The sequence below is a fragment of the Ursus maritimus genome, unplaced genomic scaffold (assembly GCF_017311325.1).
Source record: "Ursus maritimus isolate PB19 unplaced genomic scaffold, ASM1731132v1 scaffold_5, whole genome shotgun sequence".
NCBI classification, from domain to species: Eukaryota; Metazoa; Chordata; class Mammalia; order Carnivora; family Ursidae; genus Ursus; species Ursus maritimus.
In genome coordinates, this window is record NW_024426663.1 from 59,022,009 (window position 1) to 59,039,638 (window position 17,630).

Below are 17,630 nucleotides of genomic sequence, written 5' to 3' on the forward strand. Positions count from 1 at the left end.
GTGGATCTGTAATCCCATAACCACTTCTTCTGTTTTGGGTTATCTAGGTTGTTTCCAGTTTTTTTTTTTTTTTTTTTTTGCCATTATTAGTAATGCTGCAGTAAATATCCTGGCACGGGAATCTTTATGTATGCTGCTGATCCACTGATTTGTCAAGTGTCACCATGCAAAGACCCCTGCTTGGGATTAAAGAGGGGTCTCCTGACTTAGAGGTCTAAAGCCAGAGGCGCATGCCCATTCCCAGAAACCTTCCCCATAACTTTTTTTTTGTTGTTGTTGTTGGCGGTCAAAAGGTTTCCCTTTATTGGGGCTGGAGTAGCAAGCAGGAATCCCTCTTGTCTGGCATTCCTAACCTCTTTTCATCCCACTTTACCCCACCTTTTTTTAGCTTACTAAACTGGAAGCTAGCTATGCCTAAACTAGACAGAACTCTGGAGATTTTGAAGGGAGAAGGGACAGGAGGCAGAAATGGGGAGTGAATGGAAAACCATTCAGGGAGCCTTTCCTAGCCTTCCCCCACAACCTTGGAAGGTAGACACTTTTCTTACCCCCCAGTTGACAGATGAGGAAACTGAGGCACAGAGGCCGATTAATTGCCCAAGGCCATAGAGTGAGTAGGTGGCATTGCTGGAACTTAAAAACAAGACAAACAAGGCACCCCCCTATCCAGCGATGTAGTGCAGAGAGGGGCTCCGGTTGAATGCAGATCAGATGGTCTCTGGGAGGCTGGCTCCTGCGCCCACCCGGCCCCGCCTGCTTCGTTTTCTCTGCTGTTTCACACACCCCGTCTTTCCGGTGGGTGTTCAGAATGCTCCCAATTCAGGACTGTTGCGCCTGACACTTCCTCTGCATTCGTTTAGCTCAAAGCTGCTGTCCACCTCCACCTACCACATCTGAAGCTGTGAGAAGGAAACTTGAAAATGCCACTGGAGCAGAAACGTCACGCTTTCCAGTGGGGGACCTGCTGTGACTCACTGCTGGGCTCTGAGCCTCTGGAAACATTCCTCTGGGCGAGGGGGTCACTGTGGCCAGAGGAGCTTTGGGAGCCCAAGGCCCCGCCCGAGCTACTTCCAGAAGCGAGGACACCCCAGACCTCCACGGCCTCCTCCACAGGTGCTCAGAGGAGAGAGATCCAGACTGCGGGCAGCGCTGGCAAGTCCTCAGGGGCCATCCCACACCCTGGGCTCTCCCCAAACCCCAGGATCCTGCAAAGCTCCTGGGCCATCTTTCCAGAATGTTCTTTCCGCCAAAGACTGAGCTGCTGATGAAGAAAAAACAGTGTGCATGGGGAGTATTGTGGGTTGAATTGTGCTCCTCCCAAAGGGTATGTTCAAGTCCTAACCCCTGGTACTTCAGATATGATGTTATTTGGAAATAATCGGCAGATGGAAAGAGTTAAGATGAAGTAATACTGGATTCGGCTGAGCTCTAAAGCCAGAGACTGGTGTCCTTCTAAGACAGCCACATGAAGACACACAGAAGATGTCCATGTGACAAGGGAGACAGAGGTTGGAGTGGTGTAGTCCTGAACAAGGAGTGCTGAATATTGTTGGAAACTAGGGTGGGGCGACAAAGGCTCCTCCCCTAGGAACTTTGGCTTGAGCATCGCCCTGCCAATACCTCAGTTTTGGGTGTCTAGACTCCAGAAGAGTGAGAGAATGAGTTCCTCTTGTGTTAAGCCACCCTGTTTGTGGTCATTGGTCATGGCAGCTCTAGGACAGAGGGTGAATTGGGGGTGCTGGCCGCCTGAGGCACTCCCATTCCTGGAAGCTGGGAAGGTGTCCATGAGAGAGGAAGGAAGTGTTTTTAGAGCATGGCGCCTGAGCTCGCCCTCTTGGCCACCTTGCTGTTCCCTCCTGGGGGTCTCCCGTCGCTGCAGATGTTCCGGCCCACCTGGGCTTGTAGTGCACAGCTGATGTCCAAGGACTGGGCTGGGAGAGGAGTTCGGTTTGTGATGGGATCAGTACTGAGACTGGACTTTGTATGTCCATCCCTGAGAGTAAAAAGAAACCTTAAAAGGTTTCTGACTAGAGGGGCACCTGGGTGGCACAGCTGGTTGTGTCCGACTCTTGGTTTCGGTTCAGGTCGTGATCTCAGGGTCCTGATCTCAGGGTCGTGGGATTGAGCCCCTCCTTGAGCTCTCTTCTCAGCATGGAGTCTGCTTCAGACTCTTTCCCCCTCTCCCTCTGCCCCTCTGACCTCTCGCATGCTCTCTCTAAAATAAATAAATAAATCTGTAAAAAAAAAGTTTCTGGCTAGAATTTTAAGTGTGTTTATCAGTACAAGGGACTCTGTATCACTCTCTGCTGCCCCCACCCCCTACCTTTCTTTGTCTTTTAGCCAGAAAGTAAACGTAGTTACCTCAGGGTCACAGTTGAATGGGAGAATTACCTGATCCTCCTGTTTTTTTTTTTTTTTTTTTATCCTCCTGTTTTTTCTTCTCACTCTTTAGGGGAACTGCTGGCCAGGGAGGGAAGCCCTGGTTATTTGTACCAAGGTAAGCAAACCTGGGCTGAGACCAGCTTTGGCCAGAGTCAGTGTTCAAGTGGGGGCAGAACTTTCCTCTTCCCGAAGCCAACCATCAACTTGGGTGATGTGGCATAGGGTAAAAGTTCTCATCTTCCCCTTCCTTCTTTTGTGATTAGTCGTCGTTTGAAAATCCTTCATTCCATTTAGCTTTCAGACGTTATTAGCACCGACCCCCCATTTCCTTACATATACAGTTGTTTAGGACGTCTGGCTACTCTGAACTGTAGGTTCCAGGAGGACAGGCTGTGTCCCCGGTGACTAGAACTTGCCTGGCACAGAGTGGGTGCTTAGGAAACCTTTATCAAACCTATAAATTAGAAAAAGATTGTTGCTTTCAGAGATACATACTAACCGTGAGCTCACATCCATGTGGAGGGGACGGGGAGGGCACAAACCCTTGTCTTTGAATGAAAAGAACAATCATCAATAGCATATACTTATGGGGCCTTTCACTTCTTCAAAGCCCCTTCCTAGGCACGGCGCAGGGAGAGAGGGCCTCACGATTACCATGTAACTGATGGGGAAGCTGAAGTTTGCGTGGGGGGGGGGGAATGACAGCGTTGGGCAGGCCTGGGGCAGGAACACGGCTCTCCCTCCTGCCATCCGTGCCTGGAAGCCGGGATCAGTGAGGAGTATTAAAACGGTACTTATTAATTTTGACGTTGAAACAGAAAACAGCTGGCTCATCGAGTATTTTCCGGAATATGCTCTAAGGAACTTTAGGCCCTCCAGAAGCTTTGTGGATCTGCAAACTCTGGTCTGACTCACAGAGGCTATAAGGGAATATGTCACACCCATCTATCAGAATCTCTGACAAGTCCTGCACGAAGGGGCCCATTTCACCTTGAACGTGGTTTCCCTATGATTTGGGGCCACAGAAGCCTCCCTCCCTCCCTCCTCTTTACTTTCATTTCTAGTAATAAATACACATCCCGCAGCAGACACCTTGCATACTGTCAGTTCTCTGGTTTCCTCCTTAGAAGAAGCTCCCTTTCCAGAGGATCCTGTGAAGGGGAGGAGGGCCCCAGACCAGGCCGGTCCTCCTGAGCTCTTGTCCTTGGTGAGCCTCTTGGGAAGGGCTGCCCTGCTACCCGGGAAGTTGGGTGCCTCTGGTGGAGCTGAGATGGTGGGCAGGAGAGGGAAAGGGCCGACTGCCGTGGTGGCAGCTGCCGTCCCGGAGTCCAGTGCTCAGTCTGTGGCTTGTTATTTTCTTCTCCTGAACCGCACTGCCTACCCCAACCTGCGGCTCCCTGGGCCTGATTGCATTACGCCTCTCCATGCAGATTCGTCTCAAACTTGTTTCATGCTTCTCCAAAGAGCTCCATCTGGTTTCCACACCATTTCTGACAGGTGGCTAACACGGCTCTCTGAAGCCCCCAGAACGCCAGGAAGCATCTTCCACGGAATCGACTTGGCTTTTATGTCACATTTCTGTCTCCCTGTCGTGTATTTGCCACGACCACAGACATTTGTATGAAAATGGAGTCCATGTTTGTAAAGGCTCATCTGCTCAGGCTGCAGGGTGAGGAGGCGCTGGGGGGCAATCTGCCCAGCCCGGCACCTACCCACGCGGCTCTGTGGCTCCCCGGGTGAGGCTTCTCTGGCCTCTGAGAGAGGGGGACGCCATCGGCTGGGATTTATGGCCTGAGTGGGCCTCCCTGGGCCATAGGAGCATCTGCTGCAACGTGGAAACAACATCGCTCTGTCTCCAAGCATATGTCCAGGCCTGGGCCTCGTGGGCTGTGGGCTGCAGGCTGCATTGCGAAGTGCTTGGCTAGACGGCAGGGCCAGCCTGTGGGGCCAGGAAGGGCCAGCGGGGAGTCCTAGGGCCGAATGATTATAAACAGGCTGCTCAGGTTAGAGATGAGCCACTGACAACGCATCAGGAAAGTGTCAGGGCCTGGGTGGGAGCCAGCACACGCCCCAGGCTGATGCAAGCGGACACCGGGCCCATCTCTTCCGCCGTCCTTGTGAGCCTGGAACGTTTGCATTTTGAAAGCACCTTCACCACCATTTGGTGTTTTCAGGATGGGTGTTACGGACTGAATGTTTGTGTTTCACCTAAACTCCTATATTGAAGCTCCACCCTGCAATATGGTGGTATTTAGAGGTAGGGCCTTTGGGAGGTAATTAGGTTGAGATGAAGCCATGAGGGTGGGGCCCCCACAAGACAATTAGTGCCCTTATAAGAAGAGGAAGAGACAGCAGAGCTTACTCTGTCTACCATGTGAGGGCTCAGGGATAAGGAGGCCATCTGTAAACCAGGAAGACAGCCTTCACTAGACCCTCACCATGCTGGCACCCGGATTTCAGACTTTTAGCTTCCAGAATGGAGAGAAATGTCTGTTGCTTAAGCCACCCAGTCTGTGGTATTCTAGGAGAGCAGTCTGAGCTGTCGGAGGGGACCAGAAAGTGCGGCTGGCTGATAGAGGAGGTCTGTCTGCTCCAGGTCACACAGCCCTGGTTTTCCAGGGAGACGCAGCTCCGAGGTCATCATTTCTGCCCTGGATCCAGCCATGCCTGAAATCCCTAGAGTTGTAGTTTCCCAGTTTTGCTTAAGTCAGTTTGAACTGGGTTTCTGTCATTTGCAACCAAAAGAGTTCTGACCAAAGCAGTGGTGTGTATTTTGATTCTGTCCTCCTGGAGAACCAGCCCGCCCCTCCCACTTTGAGGCTCCCCCTCCCCCAAGTTGAACATCTGTTCCGTGTGGCACCGCGTCCTCTTTCTATGGGGACATCTTACAGTAGTCACCTGTGTGTGGGGCTGAGCAAAGGGAGGCTGAGGAGAAAGCCATGTAGAATCACTGAAGAGGATTTTTGCTTGTTTGGTGGTTTATTATTTGCTTTTTAAAAAATTATTATTGTATTTATTATTTACTTAAGTGTTTTTTCATTTTACAATGTTTATTATTTTTTAGTATTATTTGCTTTATTTATTTATTTATTTTTAGAGAGGCAGATGACAGGACCATACCTGATTTTCCACCCCGAGGGGTGGGGTGAAGGTGAACCGGAGGGAGTCCCAGGCAGGTGAGCTCCTGAACTCAGGAATAGGCAGGGCGATGGATCCAAGAGAAGTAGAAATCTTCAAGAGTCATTGCATAATTGGCTTGAAGGGTTGTGGCAGGGGGAGATAGAGTCAAGGAGGACTCCTGCTATTTTGGGTTATGTTTTTGCTGCAGCACGTGGGTCGGCAGTGGAAAGCCACTGAAACAGAGCAAGGGTTGAAAGGGGCCAGCCCCTGGGAGGACCCAGTCCAGGCCCGGGCCCTTGCAGTCCCCTCCCCTTGTTGGTAATCTCTTGGTCTTTCTACATGTTTGCTTTTTTTTTTTAAATAAGATTTTATTTATTTATTTGAGACAGAGAGGGAGAGAGAGAGTGAGCACAAGCTGGGAGGACGGTAGGCAGAGGGAGAGGGAGAAGCAGGCTCCCCACAGAGCAGGGAGCCTGATGCAGGACTTGATCCTAGGACCTGGGGATCGCGACCTGAGCTGAAGGCAGACGCTTAACCAACTGAGCCACCCAGGAGCCCCTACATGTTTGCTTTTGAAGGACATTTTCCCTCCATGCTTTGAAGCCACTGAATTCATTAATTCTTCATCATTTATGTCCTATTTCATTATGTTATAATCTTTACAGTTGTTAATTTGCATTTCATTTCCTGCAGTGAGAAAAAAGCCCCAAACTTTACCCATGAAAAATGTTATTGTTGTAAATATTAATACAAGTCACAATTGATCACCATCCAGAGCCCATTGCTCAGAGCTACGGCTCCCTTCGTCTGAGGCTCAGAACACTGGGCTAATTACTAAAAAGCAAGAGCTCTGCATGCCCTGAGGGCTGAGCGAGGCAGAACCAGTCACCAGCCCTGAGATAATATTAAAAGAGAGAGAGAAGACAGCGCTTGAGGACAGCTACTCTTCACCTCGTGTCCCTCCTGGCCCAGACCCCACACTGTCTGCACCTGAGCCTCTCCGAAGCCAAAGAGGGACAGAGGGCTGTCTCCAAGCCCCGCAGGTCGGGGAGAGCCTGTGCCCAAGAGTACAGAGGAGAAGAAAAGCCAAGATGATGCGAGGCAGCCCCGGGAGGAAAGGACAGGGTGGGTGGTGGGGGAGCTGCTGCATGGGCTCCAGCCCCCAGCTCCTCAATCCCTTCTCTCCTGGCCCAGAACAGGACTTGTGCTTTCTGCCCTTTTAAGGAAAGCCATGCTGCAAACAGTAATTTCTTTGCCTCGGAGAGTAGAGATAACCAATACTCCTAGCTCCCAGTGAGATGCCTGAACATGTAGACCTGGAAGGGAATTCCCATCACTCCTGAAGGAGTTCATGGCCCTGTAAGAAGGGCTGGAGTAAGCCAGGAGCGGCTGAGCTATAGGTCTGCCCACTGGGGCCCAGTCCTGTGCTGGGAGGTGAAGGCTATGAGTGCATCCCTGCTGTGCGCCTGTGACCCTGACTCTGCTCCAGGACGTCTCTGGGTCCCAGCTCTAACCACGGACTGGCTCCTGCCTGCCCCCAACCCCAGCATGAGCCCCAACTCTGGTTACAGACCTACCTATCTGGACCCCACCTCTGATGAAGCCGATACCCCGGCCCCTTACTTCTCCAGTTACTGGTTCCAGACAGAGTCCCCAGTTGCACTCACTTTCCCCCAGTGTAGCCTTGGCCTTCCTGGAACACAGGGATCTCCACTGTCACTCACACCCAGTTCACAGGTTGATCAGGCAGGGGCAGCGGCATCTGGAAAGCCCTCCCCTGGGATCCCTCTCCCCAGTGCTGGTAGCACCAACCCCTCTTCCTCCACAAAGCCTTCTCCAGTCAGTCCAGCCCTCATGGACTTGTCCCGCCATGGGCAACCTGAGGGCTGGTCCCCCAGGACTTTCTGGTTCTGTGTGGTTGTCTTGCTAATATTAGCAACATGAGCCACTGCTAATTAGGACCTAATAGCAGCCACTGTGCTGAATTCTTCACAGGCCTTAGCCTCTCATCTTCTGGAAGAGCAGGGGACTGAGAATATGTCATGCCCATTGCACAGAGGGGAAGACAGGCTCCGGGATGCAAAGGAAGTTGCTCAAAAATACACACAAGTAAACCGCAAATCTAGGGGTTGACCCAGGGGCTCTAGCGCATTCTTTTGTTTTAAAAAATCCCCCCCCCCTTTTATTGGGAAGGTGTTAACCCCACAGAAAAGTTGGAAGAACTGTGTGCTCCTATAATATCTTGTCTTACCCACTCCGTTTCTCTCCCTTTATATACATACGCCATTTGCTTTTGCCAAATCATCCAGAAAAGGGTTGGGTGGGACATTCATGACACTTGCCTCCTGGATGCATGCGTCTCTCAAGAACATGGATTTAATCTCATTGTGCGTTTGGTTGAGAGATTTCCGTAGTGCTCCTCCATCGAGGGCAGTCAGAAAGTTGGCTCTCTGCAGAGTCTCGACTGGTGTGGTCTGCATTAGGTCTCACAGTCTGAATTTGTCCAGCCACTTCCTTCTGGCTAGTTTCAAGTCGATGTCTCAGAACGCTAACTGCTTAGGTACCTTCCAGCACCCACAGGCAGGGGGCGCTCGCGAGGGGTCGAACAGTCTCGGGGAAGTGCAGCCTCCAGGCTAGGGTGAGCTCGCTGTTCTCTCCCTGGGTGAAGGGCTCTGGACGGCCCGCTGAGGTTGCGGGAGCCCCTGCTCCCCGTCATAGCCTTATTCCTACTAGTTTTAGCTTTACCTGATTCTTTTTTTTTTTTTTTTAAGATTTATTTATTTATTTATTTGACAGAGACAGCCAGCGAGAGAGGGAACACAAGCAGGGGGAGTGGGAGAGGAAGTAGCAGGCTCCTAGCAGAGGAGCCTGATGTGGGCTCGATCCCAGAACTCTGGGATCACGCCCTGAGCCGAAGGCAGACGCTTAACGACTGCGCCACCCAGGCGCCCCAGCTTTACCTGATTCTTAACTGACCCACATTTCTAGTTCTGTCGTCTCTTCTACCTTTATTAGCTGGCATGCCCTGATGAGAGATTTTTCTTGTTTTCTTGTCTTTCTTCTTTCCCTGGCTCTCTTTTTTGGTGTATCACTGTGGACTCATGGATATTTTTTTTCCACTGTTAAATGTACCAGAATCTCCACGATTATCATTCTTCTTCTTTTCTTTTTTTTTTAAAGTAATCTCTATGCCCAACATGGGGCTCAAACTCCCAACCTCGAGATCAAGAGTTGCTTGATCTCCTGACTGAGCCAGCCAGGTGTCCCATCGTTATTCTTTTTGATGCTAAATTTGTCCCAAATTTGTCCAGTGGGATCCTTTTCGGATTGGTCCTTGTGTCTTTGAAACATGACCGCATTAAGTCTTTGATCAGTCCCTTGCTTTTGGGTCCAAGACCTTCCAGATTCACTTTGTACTTTCCCTGCTCTAGAACTAGAATCGGCTGTTTTTCCAAGAAGTCCTAGTTTTTTCCCCTTTGGTCTCTCTACAGGCTGGACATAGAGAATATACCTATTTCCTGTAGGATGGGCCTCTTGGAGAGATCTGTAATGCAGTAGTCACTATTTGAAGGTGGTATCTGTGGTGATGATGGTTGTGACAAATGGGGGTGACCTTTGGGCAGTTACAAATCACCAACCAGAATGCTAAGCATGGGCTTGGGTCCCCACAAAGCCAAGGTACTGAGGGGGCTGAGCAGTGCCCCCCAGAAGCTATGTCCGTATTCATATACTTGAACCTGTGAATGTGACCTTATTTGGAAAACAGGATCTTTGCAGATAAAATTAAGTTAAAGATCTCATGAGGAGAGCAACTGGACAACCCCGGTCCTAGATCCAATGGCAAGTGCCCTTATGAGAGAGAAGAAAGGCAGACACAGAGGAGAAGGCCATGTGAAGAAGGGGCCAGAGATTAGTGCCTGCAGCTGCAAGACACGGGAGTGGGAAGGGACAAGGAGTTCTCTCCTAGAGCCTTCCAACGGAGCCTGGCCCTGTCAACACCTTGATTTTGGACTTCTGGACTCCAGGGCTGTGAGAGAACAAACTTCTGTTGTTTTAAGCCATCCAGTTTGTGGTGCTTTGGGAAGGCAGACCCAGGAAAGTCACATAAGCATCAAGAAAAAAATTTGCTGGAAAAAGCATCAAGGTAGTTAACATGGAGGAAATCGAAGTGGTGTTTGACCACCTTACACTTCCAGTATAGTATTGTTTTTAATCTGAAATCACTGCTTGGATCCTCTAAGGTCTTAACCCCAGTGCTGCCCCCCATGTTCCGGCCACTGGTGCGGTGGCCGTGGCTCTGTGCTGTTTGCCACGGTCTGCAGAATGGCTGACACCATCCCCCAGATGGAGGGGTTGCCCGCTCTGCGCCCTGCGCCCACGCATTTGAGGGGTCACCTCCATCAGAGGGCTGCCACCCTAGCCTGACCGCCCTCCCTAGGGCAGAAGGGCCCCTGGTGGCTGACTGAACCCCCCATTCCCTGGTCTGTGCACATAGGGCCACATAACTGGAGAGGCAACACAGAAGGATGAAGGCCTGGGGGACAGAACCAAGGTGACACCAGTGTGTGGGTCTGGAACATTGGGAGCAGCCCCCACAGAACAGGCTTGGGGTCCAAACTGCAAAGCTAGGTGGGGGGCGGTGGGTGGGAAGATGTCTGATGGAAAGCTGGTGTGGCGGGGCACAGTGGGTCGGAGCACCTGGTCTGCTTTGGTGAGGGGGTCTGCTGGAGGGTGTGGCACCAAGCGGCAAAGGATCGGGAAGGCAGGCTTGTGGCCAGCCCACCTTGGTGACTGTTTGGTCTGCCTCAGGGGAGGATGGATCCTGTGAGCCAGTGTTTTTCTCAGAAGAGCCAAAGCTAATCTCAGGTCGAGTTGTGTGTGACCTCAGGCTTTGCTGAGTGTTTTTGTCCCCTGAGTGATTTGGGGGCTTTTGAGTAGGTGGTCTTCAAAGCCAAACCAGGCCAGGGCACCTCTGTGGGGCCTCGTGGTCTGGGCCATGGGCAGGAGCGGACTCCAGGGGAGTGTTTTCTGCAGAAGCCCCCACCCCCCATCCCTGGGACATGCGGAACCTCGGCCTTTAGACTAGAGGAGGGAAGTGGGGAAACGACCTTGGGCCCAAGCCCAGCCCTCCAGCTCTGTAATAGTGACACTGCTCTGACCCGCCTGATCTCCACTAACGGCCAAAGAGAACCATAAATTCCGATTAGGGAAAGATGTCGGTTGGCAATGACATACAAAAAAGTTTGTGATTAGTGAACTGTAAAAGCTAACATGACATGCTCATAATTGGGATGTATTTACTGCGCGAGAAATGCCACACTGCCATTGGGACAAAGTGACTTTGAGGGAACTTTCTAAAGGAGGCTGACACAACTTCCCTCTTTTGCTTACCAAACAGCAGTGACCATTATTGATGGTGCTTTTCAAACGGCAGCTACAGAGAGAGAGGGGCTGTGATTTCTTGTCAGAACTGCTTTATGGTGTCGTATTTTCCGGGTGTTTAAGAAGCCCTGTTCATTTGCGGCATTATCCCGGGTGATTTATGGACCCTCAAAAAGCTTACTTCATTTCAATGTTTTAGACATTTCGCTTTTTTACAACAAACCTTCTTCCAATATAATCAATGGCGTTTTCTCCATCTGGCCTGGGAAGGGAGCGCTGTGTGGGTTTATAGCAAAATCAATACGAGGATAAATGGACAACAAAGAAAGTCCATTGTCAGGATAGAAAGAGGCTTGTAAGTCTCTGGCCCAGTGCAGAGCCGTCGGCAGGGGCTGATCCGGAGGTCGGCGCTGCTGAATGTGCTTGTGAGGTGTTCTCACTGACCCTCCTGGAAGGGTTGGGGACAATAGCCAGGCTGTGGGGAGAGGGCTCAGCCACACTTTAATTAAATAAGTTTGTTTATAAGCAGCCCCTCTGCAAGTCTCATTAATGTTTGATGCTGTTTGAATCTGTGTTTTCTAATTAAAGTAAAAAATGATTCCCAAACATATCAATGTTTGAACATTTGCTTTCTAGGGGATGAGAAAGCAGATGAGCAGCTCATAGCTGGGTCTGATGTCTCCTGAAGGAGACCTCATGGCAGCAGGGGCCCCGGAGCAGCTCCAGACATGCTTGCTCATGCTCCCAGCACCCCCTCTGCAGTCAATGCCAGGGAAGTCCCTGTATTTTCTCTGGAGACCTGGAGGGTACCGCATCAGGCCACTGCTTCCGGTGGGGGAGGGGAACATAGAGGTAGAGGAATGTATGGGGCACCTGGATGGGACCACTGTGAGGGATATGAGATCATTTAAGACAAATAAGGGTTTGCTTTTGTTGGAGAAGGAAAACTTACAGGCCCCTTGAACCCCCTGGGAGGAACACAGTAAATATTGAATTAATGAACAAACAAAGGATGTTCAGGCTGGAAATAAAATCCAGTTCCAGGCAGAATGGACACACATGTAGGGGACACCTCTCGCCCTTGGGCAGCCTCATGGTGCAGACAGTTGTTCACTGTCCCCCCGGCTGGTCTTACATTCATCCACTCCTGCATTCACCCACTGAGCACTTGGGATGGGGCAGGGCTTACCCAGAGCCCTGGCGACACAGTGGTGCCTAGGACAGTTAGGCTCTTGCTCTCAGGGAGCTCACGCTCTTGGGCAGGAGTAGATTCTGAAGAAGTAAGCACAGAAACAAACATATAACTACCAATAAGAAGCATTGTGAAGAGCCCAGTTAGCTCCCCAATCCCCTCAAGCACTCCCACCACCCTCTGGCCAGAGAGACCACCCCTATTCCTAGTGCTTGATGGATTTGGTCCTGGCCCCTGGCAGGCTATGCTTTCTCTGAGACTTGCTCATCTCCCTCAGGCTTTTGCTTATGAGGGAGAATTGTGCCCTTACCAGCACAGGTTGCAGAAATCACCGTGGTGTGCTTGTTTATTTTTAAACTTTATATTATAAAAATATATATACAGAAAAGTAGCGGGAATAGTATAATGGACATTTATAGTATAGTGTGTATTATAGCAGTATAACAGACACCCTTATGCCTACCACCTATCTTTAACTACTGTTTACATTATGACATATTTGCATCTTCTCTTCCTTATTGCTGAAGTATTTAAAAATAAATTACAGACACCACTACATTTCACCCATAACTATATGCACCTCTGAAAAATAAGGTAATACTCATACATAATCATAGTGCCATTGTATCAGTTAGGGTTCTCCAGAGAAACAGAACCAACAGGATGTATGTAGATACATAGAAAGAGATTGATTGTAAGGCGTTGGCTCATGCAGTTAGGAGATTGAGAATCCCAAGATTTGCAGTTGACAAACCCAGGAGAGCTGATGGTGTGGTTCCAGTCTGAAAGCCAGCAGGCTCAAGACTGAGGAGGAGCCAATATTTCAGTCTAATGTTTCAGTCAGGCAGGAAGCATTCCCTCTTAATAGCAGGAGGGTCAGTCCTTTCAGGTTATTCAGTCCTTCAACTGATCAGACAAGGCCCACCCATGTGGGAGAGGACAATCTGCTTTACTCTATTCAAGTGTTAATCTCATCCAAAAGACTGTCACAGACGCACTCAGAGTAATATTTTAGCAAATGTCTGAGTACCGTGTGGCCCAGTCCAGTTGACACATAAAATTAACCGTCACAGCCATTATCGTGCCTCACAGAGTCCTCTGATCTAATACCCTGCCTATATTCAGATTTCCCGAAACATCCTTCAGATGAGTGTCCAATCAAAGACCAAGCATTGAATTTGGTGGTTGCCCATGACTTTTTGAAAAGCCCAGCAGCCAGTGTCAATGACTCCTCCAGGCTTGTGGGAGAAGATGTTTGGATGTGGAATTTGGCTGTGGGTCTGAGAAGATAATTGTTTATTACGGAGAACAAGCACAAGTGAAGCATCATAGCACTCAGGGCTGTATCCCCGGTAATTTATGGGCCCCAGTCATAGAGCATTTATGTCTCTAAGTGCTTTACATCGTTAATTAGACACACTTGGGAACCCCAGCAAGGGCAAGTCAGCACGACCGGGGTTACCTCCAGCAAAGCACGAGAAGCGGAGTTGTCCAGTGAAGGTCACCAGGCAGGTCTAGGCCTGAGTGTGGAGTAGAGGCCCCAAGAAAAGTGTGTTGGACTCCGCTCTGAGGGTCGAAGCCAAAGCCCAGCTGCCAGCCTTGGTCCAGCATTCCCAGACCCAGGATGGATTTAGCCTCGTTCCCCGGAGGGGTTGGCAGGCCGGCGGGTACTACGCACCCGGGGGGCATGCACTGGTTCCCGTTCCAGGTCAGGAGCGGAGACTTCTTGGAGCACACTCCGCTGGGGCCAGTGGCGCTCTGGCTCTTGAAGACCCTCAGGCCCCTCTCTGAAGAGCACTTCTGAATACTCCTGCTTGGCATTCACAGCCAGCTGCCTATGCTTCCCCTGCCATTATTTTTCAAAGCGATGACCCAATGAAGCCGTTACTATTCCATTCGGGATGAAGATCTCCGCAGCCTGCAGCCACGCATCGTCTCAGCAGCATCTGTTACTCTCCTCTCTTTCTCAAAGACCTCCGTTTTCATGGCTACTCAGGTCTACAAAGGTTCCAACAGCAAGACCGAGGCCCCCTCTGCGTGAACACTTCCTAAGGAAGGGGCTCCACATTATGCAAGATACTTTGGGAAGCAGCGTTTCGTTCCACCTGTGCTGTTTGCATTCTTTTCTCCCCTCGGAGAGCAAATTCAATTAAAATTTACATTTTATTTATAGACAAATTGCGACTACAGTCTAGAGAGTTGAATTGTGGAAGAGCAGTTCCGCGATGCCTGGCCAGGCCTCGTTTGTCTCTGCAGTGACTTCTTGCTCCATCCTACCCTCCAGCACAAACAGTTCTGGAGCTGAAGGAAATCAAAGGAGGCGCGTGCACGTTGCTCCTGCATGTTGAAGGGGCGAGGGCCATCCTCTGTGGTGGCGGTGGAGTCCTAGCCTGGAACTTGGGAGGATGGGGATGTCAGGCTTCCTAGCTGCAGGAAGAGTATGGGACCTGGCACTTGGAAACAAGCCGGGGGTGGGCAGGGACACGACCTTTCCCACGAGGCTTTCTGCTCTTTCCCCCACCTTTCTCCAGAAGAAGCCCTTCAAGAGGATCAGCTGGTTTTGGCTCAAACAGTTCCTCCTGGGTGCTTCGCATCGGAGGGGAGGACCTGGGAACAGCTGTGCCAGCTGCACCGTTCTGTACGGATACGCACAGGAAGTCTGCTTCCAGAATGCTGAACGCTCCGTGACTCGGTGGCCTCAGCCGTAGCTGAATGAATACGGGCCAGCCAGGACACGCGGCAACAGAGTCCTTGCTCCCCCTTGACTGGGGTGTATGAGCAGATGTTCTTGAGCCTCAGAAGAAGTTATAAATCCACGTGTCTCCAGGTCGCTTCGCTGGGGAAGGGGGTCCGGGAAGGACCGTTCCCAGATGCCCTGCAGAACCGCTCCCAGCTGCCCTGCCCCCGTGCCTGCGAAGTGGGATGCAATGGGTCCCAAGCTTACAGGTGAATTCCAAACCCTGCACTTAGGATACTACCTAACTTCCCCCTGAGGGCCCGGCTTCGGAGCTGTCAAGACAATGAAATGTTTTCGAGTACCTGCGCTCTGGTGTCCCTGCAGGAGGACTCGAAGCTGCGTACTCCCACATCAAAAGCACGAGCGAGCGGTGCGACTGTCATCACATTTTGTTGTTCTCTGCCTGAATTTACATAACATTTCTGCAAAGTGCTTTATAATCATTTCATTAGTCATTCATTTGCTTAATTGCATATAGCCTTCAATTCAGTTAAAAAATCTGATTTTAAATTCAAGTTTCCACGACCACAAGTTTCAATTCAGAAAAACTTTTTTTTTTTTAAAGAAGGTGGAAACATTTCTAAATTTTGATCCCTATCGCACCCGCAGTGACTGGTTCTGGAGTACGGAGTGAGACATTTAAAAGTGGCAGCCGTGGTGACCTGCTTCTAAGATTTAATTTAGAGTGGCCGAGGGTGCCTGGGTGGCTCAGCCAGTTAAGTGTCTGCCTTCAGCTCAGGTCGTGATCCCACGGTCCTGGGATGGAGTCCCACAGTGGGCTCCTTGCTCAGCGGGCGGTCTGCTTCTCCCTCTCCCTCTGCTTGCCGCTCCCCCTGCTCGTGCTCTCTCTGTCAAGTAAATAAATAAAATCTTAAAAAAAAAAAAAAAAAAGAATGGCCGAGAAACCCTGCCCACCACCTGGAAACAGTAGGAGCACCAGTTGGGTGTGAATGGGGCAGCCAGGAAGAGTTCTGTTGCTCACGAAGACTCACAGCACCCACAAGAATCTGGCTCAGGGCAGGACCTGGTTACAACATGGCCATGGCATTAGAGCAAGGAAACATATCGCCGCTAGAGGCAGCTTTGTGGCGCTTGGCACCACTGTCTGGAGAGTCCAGGCCTGAGCTCCACTCGTCCTCTTTGTGAAAGGCCGCTCTGGATACACTTCATCTCTTGGACCAGGAATCTCCAGTGTGTGCACAGAACACTTCAGAACTGGGAGGTCCGAAGAGGAGCCTTGGCCAGGGCTTCTTAACCCCTGTTGGTCGCATAGGCATTTTTCCCGCCGTATTGCTGGGCTCATGGTAGAGACTTCAGGGGGCTCGTTGAGACCAAGTGCAAATCATCAATCTTGGTGTTATCAATAAATGATGCTGTCAAGTGGGTACAGAGTGCCCTGAAACTCCTCTGACCCATGGTTGCAAAGCAATGTATTAATTAGAGAGTTTTCTGCACTGATCACGGGGTGGGCACCGTGTAGGTGTTTTTCTTATTTCAGGAATGTAGCCCAGGCCACTTCTAGGCCAGTTGGAAGCAAGCCTCCCAGCCGCTCAGGGAGCATGGGTGACCAAGAGTGGAGAGGGCATAGGACTGATCCACCTTGCCGGTGTGAGCCTAAGCATGGCCCCCCGCTGCAGCCTCTCTCCCCTTCTGTCCGTTCTCATTTTGCCATGGAAACCCCCCTTGGAGCATGCAGATCTGGTTATGTCCTTACCCAGATGCCACCCTTTCAGCGAGCCCTTCCGTGCATGCCCTATTTTAAATTCCATCCCTCCCACACGCTCCCTATTCCATTTCCCTGCTTTATGTCTTTTCTTTTATGTAAAACTAACATATCTTGCTTTTTGTCATCCATCCCACTAGAGTGTAGGCGCCACGAAGCATGGTTTATCTGTGTGTTCGCTGTGTCCCTGTGCTTAAGTCAGTGAGTGCCTGGCATGCGCTGAGTGGATGTCTCTGCTTGCTGCCTGAAACCCATCTTCGTGCCGCTGGTTTTCAGAACCCTAGCCTGGGCCCTCTCAAGTTGGGCCCAAACTGCCTTTTTGGTCTTTTTTCCCATTGCTTTCTCCATCCCACCCAACCCGTACCTGCCATTTGCCAACTGCGTCCTGGTCCTTTTACACTCTTCCCCCCCTCACCTCACACACACCGTTCCCCTGCCTGGAATTCCCTCCCCTTGCCCCATTCCCTGTCACCTCTGGCACCAGTGCTCCAACCCCACTCGCCCAGCTCCTATCCATCCTTCAAGGCCTGGTTGGAATGTCACTTCCTCCCAAATGCCCACCCGTACCCTGCTCCCCAGGGCCCGCCCTCTGTCGGAACCCTCTGTGCTTGCCCTGCAGGCCAGCCCTGCTCCGTGGCCTGCTCTTCTGCCTGTGACCACTTGCCTAGTGCACTGTGAGGCGTCGAGGGAAAGGATGAGCTAGGTTTTGCAGGTATTGTGATGGCCACCTCCCTCAGGTGCTGGGCTTTGGGCTGAGTGCTCGATGTGGATGAGTTCGTTTGATTTGACTATCCCCATTTTATGGAGGAGCACACTGAGGCTCAGGGAGGCCAAGAACCTTGCCGAATATCACACAGCTAGAAAGTAGTGGAGCCAAAAGTCAGAGCCAGGTCTGACTCCAAAAACCTGGACTCCTAAGCACTCCTTTCCCGCGCTTCATCCCCCTAGCTTGTTTATGTTCTCCATCGTCATGCCGTCGGGGGCGGGGGAGCACCACCTCTCCACACCTCTGGTTGCTCCTCCCCCTCTGCCCCCTGACAGCTTCTGACCCCTCGCCCCAGCCCTTGCTGTACCTGGCTGCCAGATTTGGGAGG

General features: G+C 51.0%; 1 protein-coding gene across 2 annotated transcripts in view; it reads left to right on the forward strand.

Moving 5' to 3' along the window:
* Nucleotides 1-17,630, forward strand: part of CUNH5orf15 (chromosome unknown C5orf15 homolog) — a 106,765-nt gene that overhangs the window by 61,089 nt on the left and 28,046 nt on the right. Inside the window, exon 3 of one of the 2 annotated variants that reach the window (XM_008691616.2) lies at nt 861-2,145. The exons of the other annotated variant lie outside the window; for it this stretch is intronic. Coding sequence (XP_008689838.1) covers nt 861-897 — 37 coding nt within the window. The 3' untranslated portion in view covers nt 898-2,145. Of the gene's footprint in view, nt 1-860; nt 2,146-17,630 lie in introns of those variants that run through there. 2 annotated transcript variants of the gene reach the window in all.